Source organism: Apus apus, chromosome Z (assembly GCF_020740795.1).
Source record: "Apus apus isolate bApuApu2 chromosome Z, bApuApu2.pri.cur, whole genome shotgun sequence".
Classification (NCBI taxonomy): domain Eukaryota; kingdom Metazoa; phylum Chordata; class Aves; order Apodiformes; family Apodidae; genus Apus; species Apus apus.
The window spans coordinates 68,931,452-68,943,979 of record NC_067312.1 but is presented as its reverse complement, the minus strand read 5'-3'; the positions used below and the strand labels follow the sequence as shown (position 1 = coordinate 68,943,979).

At 43.4% G+C, this 12,528-nt stretch overlaps 1 protein-coding gene across 3 annotated transcripts in view; it reads right to left on the bottom strand.

Annotated features, from left to right (window-relative positions):
• PLPPR1 (phospholipid phosphatase related 1) overlaps window positions 1-12,528 on the bottom strand; it is a 115,045-nt gene that overhangs the window by 24,958 nt on the left and 77,559 nt on the right. For all 3 annotated transcript variants that reach the window (XM_051643353.1, XM_051643354.1, XM_051643355.1), the window contains exon 3: window positions 9,848-10,036. In XM_051643353.1, the coding sequence (XP_051499313.1) occupies window positions 9,848-10,036 (189 nt within the window). The remainder of the gene's footprint in view (window positions 1-9,847; window positions 10,037-12,528) is intronic.

The following is a 12,528-nucleotide window of genomic DNA, read 5'->3' as shown; positions in this document are numbered from 1 at the left end:
CCATCTGCTCTTAACAGAATTGGCAACTGGTTCAATAAGCTCAGCTCCGTAACTACAGGGCTGGGAATCAAGAAAAAGGCCATCTGCAGTAAAGCAATTTAAAAGTGACACGTTTCAAACTGCTTATTATTTGAATTATGATCATGTTCAGAAGTTTGAATTAATAGCTTTGCTTCTCTGTCTGCTGTACGTGCACACTGAGAGAAATTCCACACCCTGAGGAAATTACACTCTGTGTAGACATGGGTTAGTGGACTATAAAAAACCCAAACATTTCAAATAAGAGAAACATAGGTATACAACATATTAATAGTCCTCCTTTAAAAGTACATGCATTTTTAAAGTCCCTTTGTATTTCTGAAGTCAAGTAACTCCACTAATTCTCATTATTTAAAACCCAATGACTCTGCATGAGCAGGGTCCGTCAAGGCAAGCTGTTCAGCTGGCCTCCCAGAATCAGTCACTGATGCTGTTAAGTACCTCAGCTCCTGCCAGAACAGAATCAGCACCCCAGGAAATGGTACCATTCAGTCCTAAATCTGAAATCTAAATATAGACACATAGATCTGGGTGGGAAAAGAGAACAGCAAGCAAACTACTTATTTCCGTTTGAGAAAACAATGCAAGATTAATTAACTGCTGTATCATATTGGCTTACTTGGATAGCAGCAGTGGCAAGAAAATTGCACTGGAGGTTGGGGGCTGAAAACACAGGAGATCTGCAGCCTGAGGTGATGAAGGCAAGAGAGAAGCAAAGGTCATGCCCCTATATGTGATTTTGTTCTTGGTTTCCTGAATATGACAACAGCTCAACTACACCGAGGCTATGTTGCTTGGACACTCTTGCTTACTTTCCTTTTCAAATTACTATTAGGTAAAAATACTATGATGATGCCCCCAAGCCCTGGAATGAATTAGAAATACCTACCCAGCAGCCAGTTTTCCCCTGTGGATTTCAACCTGTCCATTGAGAAAACATCTTTATTTTGCCCTACCTTCCCACTATTGGCAGTGTCACCAAATACTTGCTCCTTAACATTCAGCTCTCAGAAACCTCTGCTGCACATGCTCCTCCTGAGCAAAGAGATAGATAAAATTATCTGCCCCATTCTCTTCTTTCAACAGCTTTTTGTCCATTATATATTTGGAAATGACAGTCCTTGAACTTGTGAGCTGACATTTTCAGACAGTGAAACTTCCCCCTTCAAGTTCTCAGCACAGCATGAGCACCCAATACTCGTGCACTCCTGTATAGATTACCAACAATTTTTTAAATTTAATTACCAGCTTAATCAACAAAATAATGTAACTGATGGTTTAAAAGGGACAGGGATTCTTTATCTTTTATTTTGTTGTTGTTTTGTTGTGTTTTTTTTTCCCCTGTAACTTTCTGATAAGTTCGTGGTCTCCTTACCAAATGATTCTTTGCACAACTGCATTCTAAAAAGAGATTGGAGAAAAATATCAGCAAGAGCTGTTTCTACAAGATGAAGTCAGACAAACCATCAAAGAAACCTGGGTTACACCCAGGAGGAGGCTGCAGATGAGAGCCCCCTGGGAGCAGCACTCCTGCAGGGATGGGCAGTGGGGTGTGGGTGGGAGAAGCTGTGAAGAGTTACATTCTATCTGGAAAAGTAAGTATTGATGGTGCTGACAGCCAAGGATGTGCTCAACTGCAATACTTTTGTTCCTGTTCTTAGTTCCTCTCATTCAGGGCATTATCCTTGTACCAGTACCCAGTTTGAACCCTCTAGAGAGCTGAAGACCTCACCCCTGCTTGACTACCCTGCCTTGGCTTGCCTCTCCTCCAGCAGCCACATCCTCCTCCTTACTTATGTTCCTCCTGTGCACATAGGTGCTACAAACTGGCTGTTCTCTGCATAAACAGGCTCACCCGCAGTTACCCTGCCCCAGTCTCACCTCCTTTTTTCCCCACCTCCTTCAAAAACTCACTTACAGTCTGTCTCCATCTTCCCTACAGCCCCTGTTCAAGAACATAGCCCGTATTGACTTTCACTTAAGTGTTGTTAGTTCCTTAATTCCTTAGATGTCCCTTGCAGTTAGCCTTAAGCCCTGGAGGGTATTGATCTGCCATCCTACCTGCTACCAGCTGGGCCAGATATGGACACTGCACAGCTGAGCCTCCGCAGTTGAACCCGGGCAAGAAACACGAAGCAACTTTCATACTGAGAACACACCTTAGGAGGCAACTGGTCACCAAGGTCTGCCTTGGACCCTCTTCATGAGTATTTCTACTGTCATCTGCATCCAGCACCTTAACCCATGCCTGCACAGAGGGCAGAGGTTTCCATGTTAACACCAGCACCATCACTGGTCATGAGGACTTAAAAGGAACATCTGAGGGAACTGAGGTTGTTTAGCCTGCAGAAAAGGAGGCTGAAGGGAGACACTACTGCTCTCTACAACTGCCTGAGAGGAGGCTGCAGTGAGGTGGGGATCAGTCTCTTCTCCCAGGTAACAAGTTCTAGGAGAACAGGATACGACCTCAAGTTATTCCAAGGGAGGTTAAGAAAAAAATGTCTTCAGTGAAAGGGTTGTGTTGCAAGCCGGTACCGGGGGAAGAAAAGAACGGTTTCCCACAGGTTGTCAGCACTGGAACAGGCTGCCCAAGGAGGGGGTGGAGTCACCCATCCCTGGAGGTGTTTAAAAGCCTTTGCAGATGTGGTGCTAAAGGACATGGTTTAGTGGTGGACTTGACAGTGCTGGGTAAATGCTTGGACTTGATCTTTCCCAACCAAAACAATTCTATGATTTCTTTGGAAAAGGGACACATGCTTCCTTACAAGGAGCAAGGGACACTTCAGGTGTTGACACTGGCCTCTCCTCTCTGCTGCTGCCATCTTGCTGGCTGGCACAGCGGTGAAGCAAGGCGGGCAGGAGACTCTGCTTTACAGAGCCTAGGAATTTTTGCCTGAGAAAGCTGGGAAGAAGCTACTGCAACAGAGCTCTGAGCCGCATTAGCCACACTTGGTTTTCCAGTCATCTGCTGGTGAGCAGCCACTGGGGAATCAGCCAACACAGGCAGAAATTCCCAAGCTTCCCATTTAGAAATAAATCACTTTAATGATATGGCTGTACTAAGCCAAGGCCAAGGAAGCAAGCTGGTAGAGAGAATAAGAAAACCATTTTAAAGAATTATGCTTCTGAAGCCTGGAAGGTAAGTGCAAATTGTAGAGAGAAGTTTGAACAGCTTCCTCCCAATTCGGGTAAATTTGATCAACACTAATTAATCTTCTAATTAATAATTAGACAAGTTTGGTTTAACGTTTTCTGGGAACAAATACTCCTTTGCACAAAATAATACTACTGGCCAGTTAACAATTTCATGACAGCTGCCGCTTCCGCCCTGGGAATGGAAAGAACAAAACTGAAGATTGTGTGGGAACTGTGGTGGCACTTTCTATTCCACATAAGGAAACAAAGAACAGCGTCCTTGAAGCCCCCTGCTGCTGTTCATCATTCATTTCAGCAAGCTGGCTCTGCTACTAAGCCTCTCTGCTTCTCCTGGGTGGGCAAACTGCAATGATGGAGCACTGCAGGCAGCAGCTCTGGACTCTGGAAGGACGGTTTGGTACCTGCTGGGGAATGGTCTGATGTGCAGTAACCTCATATGGGGGAAGCCAGGCACTAATATTCATGGAGTGGTGGAGTCACCCCAGAACATTTTAAAGGAAATGGCTTGAAAATTGCATGTTTGTTCAGAGTAACTCGTTCCACATTAAACTTTGTTGTTATAAAAGTTGTCAGACTGGCAAAAATGTATTTTTGAAGTATTTTAAGAAGTATTATTTCTTACACCCCTCCACCCCAGTATTTCAGAATTGACAGTACATTGAAATACTACACTTTCTCCTAGACTCTGCATAACATGCTCCCAGTTTGAGCCAGGATAGAACCAATTTTTTTGTTAGTGTTTCTACTTTTCAGCTAAGTAGCTGCACTTGCTGAAATTAACAGCATGTTTTTCAGTCAGTGCCTGCTTCTAGGACTGATAAAGCTCAATGTTTATATTTAAGGCTGGAGAACAGCACCAAAGCCACTCCTTTTTCTGAAAATCATCTCATGGTCTGCAACCAGAAGGGAGTAAAGGGGTCACACGTATGACCCTCCTCTGGGGAGGAGTAGACCAGACAGGTGACCAAAATTGACCAAAGTATTCCATCTCATACATCTCATACTTGGTACAAATCTGAGACATCACAAGGGTCAAGCTCTGTCTGTCCATGGCTGGTGTCCTGGGAGGATTCCATCTGTTCATCTGCCTTTGTCCTGATCTGTGTGCTCCTGAACCCCTACATTCCTGCACCCAGCTCCCATCTGCCACCAAGTCCAGCCGTTGAGTCCAGGACTTTTCCAGGGCCCACCCTGCAGCCTCAGTGGTAACGTGAGCATTACTGGAGGGTTGTGTGTGCGACAGTATTTTTTAAATATATTTTTATATATTGGGGAGAACTTCGTAGACTAGGGATGAAGGTTGGACTCAGTGATCCCAAGGGTCTTTTCCAACCTGAAGAGTTCTATAATTCTATATTTGTAAGTACATCTTTGCTTTCCTTTTCATCACTACTGTTTCATCAAAACTGTGTAGTTTCCAACCCTGTCTCTCTCCTTTGTTCCCTCTTCCTTCCCTAAAGAGGGAGTGAGACAGTTCAATAGAGAGCATCTGATAATAGAGTGCATCAATTTAATTGCTGGCCCAGTTAAACCCTGGCAGGTGTACAGATCACTGGAAAACCAGCTGAATTAAATACTTCCAGAAAAATGTTTACATTCTAAGACTCCAAGTCAGAAAAAAATAAAAATAAAAATACAATTATTCTCTGGTGTCCTGGTTTGAGCCATGATGAAGCCAATTTTCCTTTTTACTGATTTTTTTTTTCCTTCAGTGAGCTTTCTTTTAACGAGCACCAGTCTGTTCTGACTAAGGCTGATAAGACACTGGAATGTTTTTCTAACTGCTGGGTCTTCAAGGTCATATCTTCACTCTGATGGCTCAGACACCACGGGGAGATCTGTGACCCCCCCCATAGGAGGCTGAGTTAGACAGACAGCAAAACTGGCCGGAGATATTCCATTCCATGTATCTACGTAAGCTCAGAGGAAGGTCAGAGATCACAGAATAAACTTCCAGAGTCCAGGGAGGACTCCATTCATCCATCACCACTGACCCCCAGGCTGGAGCTCTCCTGACCCTCATCACTCTGCGCTTCCTCCAGCAGCAGCTCTGGGACTTTTTGGGACTGTTCCCAGCTCAGGAGATGCTGTGGGAGTTGCTGGGGGTGGGGGGAGGCGAGAGGCTCTTGCACATACCTGAACACATTTGTATATAATTGTATCTATTTTCTCTTATCATTAGTGTGTAACTAAAGCTGTGTAGTTTAGTTTTCAATCCAGCCAAGTCTCTCTCTTTTTCTCTCTCTCCTTCCCTACCTGGGTGGGAGGGGGAGGGGATCGAGCGTGTTGTTGTTGGACCTGAGTCAAACACTGACATCTGGCTAATTGTACCCTTCCTGAAGTATCTACAACCAGCAAGATGAGGGGCTGTCTGTCTAAAGCTCTGTTATACAGACATACAGGTATACAAACATGCAGACTGTGCTACTTTAGGTCACCCGAAGGCCAGGACAAAAAAAGTTTTTGGAACGTTGGAAACCTTTGATCCCTTGAAATGCAGTGGAGGCAAAGACAGAAGTCCTGTGCTATCCTTGCAACGTCACAGAGACAAATATTCCAACCAAGTGCTTGCCCTGACTGTTGGGGATGGCACATTCCTGCCTGCAAAAATTAAAATTATTTAAACACAGCTTCTTCTTCTATCATGAGACAGGCTGAAAGCGTTCTTACACCTGTCTCATCATGACAACAGGATGCTGGAAATGTAGCAGCTCTTCAATAACCAACAGCCAATAATGTCAGTACAACTGAAATCAGCCCTAAAGAAGGGGAAAGTCTCTGAGAGGAAAAGGAAAAAGGCATCAGAAACAACTGGCATAAGATGAAGATGAAACCATACGTATCCTTTGAAGCTCTTTGTGGCAGCAGGACCTACAGATAAATATAAGTTCAACCTAAACAAGACAGGATTCCAGGCCTCCCCTTTTTCTACTGCTGTGCTGACAGCAAAATGTACTCCTTGAGTCTGAAAGTATACATTTCGGGGATAAATCAGTAAATCAGTAATAAAATGGCCAGTTGTGTCTTTACAAAGAAAAACAATTTTTCCCTTATGTTAGTGCAATTTAGTATTAAATTAATAATATCCAGCTACTTTGCTGTAAAGATGCTAATACCACCACACTTGGAAAATAAAAAACTGATAAGGCAGATGAAAGCCTTTGACCTATCCTCAGTGGAACATTTGGGAGAAAAAAGCATTTTACAGGATGGAGTCTGGCATACATGATTTTAATTTATTTACCAGTGTTGTCATGAAATTCCCCTTGCAAGAAACACTCATTATCAGAGACAAAGAAGTTACCAGTACGAGCATTAAGAGAATTTTGTAATTCTGATTTAGGATCATTAACCAGTGTAGCAGAAAAAAATGGCTAAACAGGGCCAGAGGCATCACATGTTTGAACAACAAGAAATAAAACTGCAGAAAACCAGGCTGGTTTAATTTATTTTGCTACTAAAAGTGCACAGAAATGCACATACAGTGGTTCCAAACCACAACAGCAGTTCTAAAAAGTGTTGTCAGGGAAGAAATAAAATAAATGCATTTGTTTTCCCATGGCCAAATAACTGAGACAAAAAGATGTTCCATTAAACTTACAAAGATGCTCCTTTTTGGCTTGCAAGCATTAAAACACCTTGCAGCTATGCTGAAATCAGGGCTGAGTCCTCCCCAGACCCTTGCACACAGAACTGCTCTTAAAAACTGCTTGTGCCTCAATGAGGGAGCTTGTGCTGCTTCCTAGGTTGTTTTCCATAGCTCCAGAAGCACTTCCAACTGGGACCATGGGCACTCCCTCCTTGCTGCTGGGTTCCAGCCCTTTTAACAACAATCACTCCTCTCATCCCACGAGGCGTCTGTCATACGCAGGCAGCACACAGAGCAGATTTGCTGCTGTACATCCTCTTATCCAAGCCAACTAATTTGTTGCCAGGAAGAGAAGCAACAAGTGTTTTGCAGAGGAGGATCACGTAATCATAAGGAGGGTCTGGAGTCACCTTTCACTTCAGTGATTTCCTCACCATGGAGCTGTGGGATGTGAGCCATTACTCCAGAGAGCAAAGCATAGAGAGTGAAGCTACAGCTTCACCCACGGTGAATGCACACAAAGCTCCTTCCCACCAAGCACAGTTGCGTGGGTTCTTTTGTTTGTGGGAGGTTTCCTTGGGTTGTTTGCTTGTTTTGGGGATTTTTTTGAGAGAGTATAATCACCATAGTATAAATAGACATGGCTGCACTCGCTCTTCCCACTGAAATCCCTGGGAGATCTCTTCCCAGACTGTGACAGTCCAAGTGACAGGCAGCACCCATTTGGGTACCAGATGACACTGAGGATGCTCACATTCCGAGTGGTCTGACCAGCAGCATTAGGGCTGAGGTTAGGGAGACTCTGAGATCACTTTATGTCTCATTTACTACTTTTCTATGAAAGATTGTTGCCAAAACTCAGTTGGCAGTCAGCTGCTAGCTGAAGCAGAAGTCTGAAATTAGCCTGCAAGGAGAGGAAAGTCTCTCAGGAAGAGATGGAAAGGAGAAACATAGTGAAATTACTCATATAATAACATTGGTCTGTGCACCAGTCAGGAGGACAGAAAAGGATCCCTCTGACATATGCCCTAGTTGAAGATCAGCCCAAAACTAATACCTTAAATAGTTAAACAATTCATTAATAATAAGTTAAAGAATTAGACAATATATTAATAATACATTAAATAATTAACAAATGTATTAATAATACAATGCAATCATACAAATAACGCAAATAAAGCATTAAATAATGTATTAATACATACTAAATAAAAAATGGAAGGAAAAAGGTTTCCCAAGTTTGTTGTCTGCTTGAGGTTGTATGCAGAGATCACAAAGCAGCATGGTGCACAGAGCCCTGTCCTGTCCCTGGCAGCATCTTCTCTAGATGCAGCAGCACAGGCAGCCTAACAGCACAGTACAACCCAAGAAGCAGAGTTTGCTAGTTCATATCCAGCACTGGATCCCACCATCCAGGGGGATTACTGTGCTTCTGGACCCTCCTCTGCACAGCTTGCATTCTATGAGACAGTCACACCAGACCCACCCAACACTAAACTGAAGGTGTCTGTGCCCAGAAACTTTGACATTCACCACAGCCTTTCATTCCTTGTGCTTAATATGGCCTATGGAAACTACAAAACTGGCACTGTTCATCTCCTGAAGAAGACCCTCAATCCAGCTTTTAATAAATAAGAGTAACTAGGGAAAACCTCTTGGCCCAGTGAAAGAAATGCTGTTCCAGTGGAGCAAAACCTGAAGGGTTTGCAGCAAACTTCTCCAGAAAAAGGATTTAAACAGAAGATCCAAACAAAGAGGAACATTCTTACCACCACTTGCTCCCCCCCCCCATTGCCATATCACTGAATGGAGGGACAAACCTCCCCCTAAACCCACTGTCATGGCCTCAAGGCCCTACAAACACTGCCTGTGGAAGTTATTTCCCCAAACAATGTCATCACTTTTATTTGGGGGAAGCTGGAGAAATGTCTTCATGTTTTCCTTTGCAAATCATCTGACATTGCAGCACAAAGTAAAATGTAAGTCTTAACATTCAGCTGAGTTTCAGCACAGAAAATAATACTGTTCCCACAGAGGATTTTCATAAATTCAAGATGTAATCCAATTCAAAACTCCTACTCATTTTCAGAAGGTGGCCTGTACCAAAACCAGTAGCCTCTTCTGCTGATCTCTTTCACATTTCTCATCACTTTGTGTCACATTTTCATGCATTAAAATTACATCAGACCAAAAATTAAAATAGACCCATGGTGCAGCATTCACCTTTCACAAGTGAATATATAATGTGCAGCTTATTCAACTTTCAGAAGGGATGCAAAGCAAAGTTCATGTAAGAAATCAGTACTAAAGAAAAAGAAATAAAGCAACAGAGCACATAAAGATACAGTTCAATAAGAATTTGTCAATGTCATTACTAGTGCACTGAAGCTGGCTATTTGTAAAATTTGCAACTTTCTGCAGAGAAAGTGGAAAAGGGCCAAAGTTTTGCTTATCAGTGACTGCAGGAATCTGGAGTTGTATGTTCTCAGCAAATTTAATAGTTTCATCTGCTCAAAAGATACACTGCAGCTTACTGTCTGGATAGCAAAGAAAACCAGGTAAATAAAAATTAGCCAAAATTTAAATATTTTAAACAAAAAGGAAACAGCATTCATACTTTTCTTTGTGTTGAGTCTCTCTCTGCTCATCTAAGCCCTTTAAATCCCTTTAACAATCCTTTTAATGTAGCAGCAAATAATCCTGGATATACTGCATGTCTGATCCAGGTTTTACTTCAGCTTTATCCTGTTTTCTTATTTCCAGTAATGTATCACCTTTCCATTGGAGCCTCTCTGCAGCCCAGGCAACTCACAGCTCATCACTGAGCCAGCTATTGTGGAAGGCTTAACAAGCTCTCCCTCTCTGCCTTGCATTGTGATTACCTCAGAATAATTACTTCTGGAGATAACTGATGAAGAATACATTAGGCTAAGGCAAAACAGAGACCTGGCTAAGTGTAAATCAATTACAGCTGGGAAGAGGAGAGGAGACGAGGATATCACAGGACTATTGCTGTGGTTTATGGAGCAGTCCTGGAGAACTCAAATAATTTCTTATACTTACAATAGCTGTTGGGGTTGATGCCAGCACACAGTAGAGCACAAGGGGAGAAATGAAGCTCTCGTCCTCCGTCCCAGGATATGGTTTCATCAAACTGCCGTCCTGACAGAAGAAACCTTGGATATGCACCTGGAAAGTATCGGTGCACTCGAAGTAGTAGGCGAGCAGAACAGTCCCGGCCATGATGACAAGCTGAAAATACAGCATGGTCAGACACGGAGTCGTTAGTCGCTGCGCTCACAGGAGCGGCTGTGCCTCGGAGCCACCCCGGTCCTGCAGACCCCCCATCCTCCCTCCGCCATCCCTTTGGCAGCCGCTGGGGTCAGCCGGGACCGCAGCGCGGACCCACGGGGCCAGCAGCAGCCACAGCCACGGGAGCCGGCACGGCTGGGTACCAGGGATAAAGGATGCTAGAGTCAAAGTGCTTCCCCACCGCGGCTGTAAGCCCGTCCTGGGGCATCAGCACCCCCTTCTCACCCCGAGGGAAACAACTGCGCTTCCTGCCACTCACTCTCCTTGGAGCAGGCGCTTAGGGGGAAGGCTTTGGGAGCCTGCTCAGAAATCCCGACTCCCTGGAAGGGCTACTGTGCCCTGCCTGGCCTCCCACCCATCACAACTGCTTCTGGAAAAGACCCTGGCTTGAGTGTGCATCCTCATCTTGATACATACACACTTGTCTCTTTTTTTTCGGAAGCTCATTTTTGGCTAAATGAGGAAAACCTCAGCTATCAACTTTTTTTTTTGTATATACCCACAGTTGCTCTGCATCAGCATTTGTGTCAGCTTCCCAGGCTGCTGCAACAGCGGGTGTCAAACCAGCCCCACAAAGGTCATCACTCACCTCACCTCGTGAAATTAAGTGGACATACTAATTCATCATTCTTGTTCCCCCTCTGCTGATGCTCATCGCTTAGTAAAGCAGCAATATTGATTTGGAATGTACAACAATTACAGGTTCTGATTCTGAATCCTCTTCATAGAGACTACTGCCTCCTGCCACTACCACCAGAGTTGCAACATGTACAAGTTTTCTTGCTACTCCATAGAAAATAATCATAAAAGAAGTGAAATAAGAAACTCAAAAGTGACTTGTACTTCAGTATTTCGCCTCCAAGATTTCTTCATCAAACCTCTGTTCCTGTGAGATTATTGTAAAAATAGACCTTTGAAAAATAATTTTGGCAACTCTGTCTCAAAGATGCATTTACAAGCTACCCATGCATTCTTCTAGCCTAGCTTTGCACTTATGTTCTGACATGCAAGACAGATATTAACATCATCATATATTTGAGTGGGCATTGGACTAGAATTAGAAAAAAGACCAAAACAATAACTCATATAATCACTGATGAAAGGAGAAGAATGCAGAATCACAGAGTGGCTGAGGTTGGAAAGGACCTCTGGAGGTCACCTGGCCCACTGCCCTGCTCGAGCAGGGACACCTTGAGCCCACTGCCAGGACCATGTCCAGGCAGGTTTTTAATATCTCCCAGGAGGGAGGATCCGCAGCTTCCCTGCACAACCTGTAAGATAGATTTAAGCAGGGCAAATTACAGCCAATGTTGAGGGATTCTGCACACTCTCCCATTTCTTACCTTCAAAATTGGCAGTGTCACTTCGCAGACAAATTCTAAAGACCAGGAATTTTTAATGGTTTTAGCTCAACCAGTTCTCTCTACAGTCAAACATCAAGTTCTGCTGATTATAGAATGATGGTAGCAAGTGAAATTTATATATACAAAGCTCACAGCTTCCCTTTGTGGAAGCTAAATCAACTAGAAACCTACATAAATATTCCCCATAACATGCCTATTTTCTCTTTCTCCCACACTGATTTACAGCATTTACAATACATCCATTTAAAATGTCCGTCAGGCATTTATTTTCTGAAGATTTTGGCTTCTTTCTGACGATACAGTAACTTTCAAACCCAGAAAGCAGGAACCTTCTGCCTCACAATGAATTGCAGATAAGCCATTATGTATGGTCAGTACAGGGCAGTTGCTCCCAGCCACTCCTTCCAGCTTGTGACACTTCTCTGTCCTGTGGTGTCTGCTGGAGACAGCTGGAACTGGCTGGAAATGCAAAAGATTTAAGTCTGTGTATTTTTTCCCTTGCCATAGCTTCCTCTAAAGGTGTGTGAACAAATGTACCCTCTCGTGTAGTTTTATCTGGATCATAATAGCTTCAGATGGGATTTCTATTCAATTTCTTAAATGCATAGCTGAAAAAATACTTATTTGTTTAACTTTTGCTGCTTATCTTGACATTTTCAAGACACTAAATTTGCCCAAAATTATTATTTATTTTTTTTAACAAGCATAAAGCCAGATGTTGTTATTTGTGTATTCCTTAGAGACAAGTACAGCACCTTGGATGAGTCAGTGGGATCCCCTACAAATAAGCACAGTCCAGTAATTAAGGACTTAGAAGACCAGAATTTAGCTCCTTGAGCAGCTATAGATTTCCTGATCCATCCTGTCCAACTCAGTTTTATAAATTAACACCAGAGGACAGCAATGACACTGCCTTGCCCAGATAAACATGTTAAAGATTACAGAATGCCTGGATATGGAGGTATTTAAGCTGAGTTCCACCACCTCACAAGCCCAGGGCTGTCAGAAGCAATCTAGCTCACCCTTCCTATCCCGAACAACTTGAGCACTGCGTGCTGTTTTGGGCAC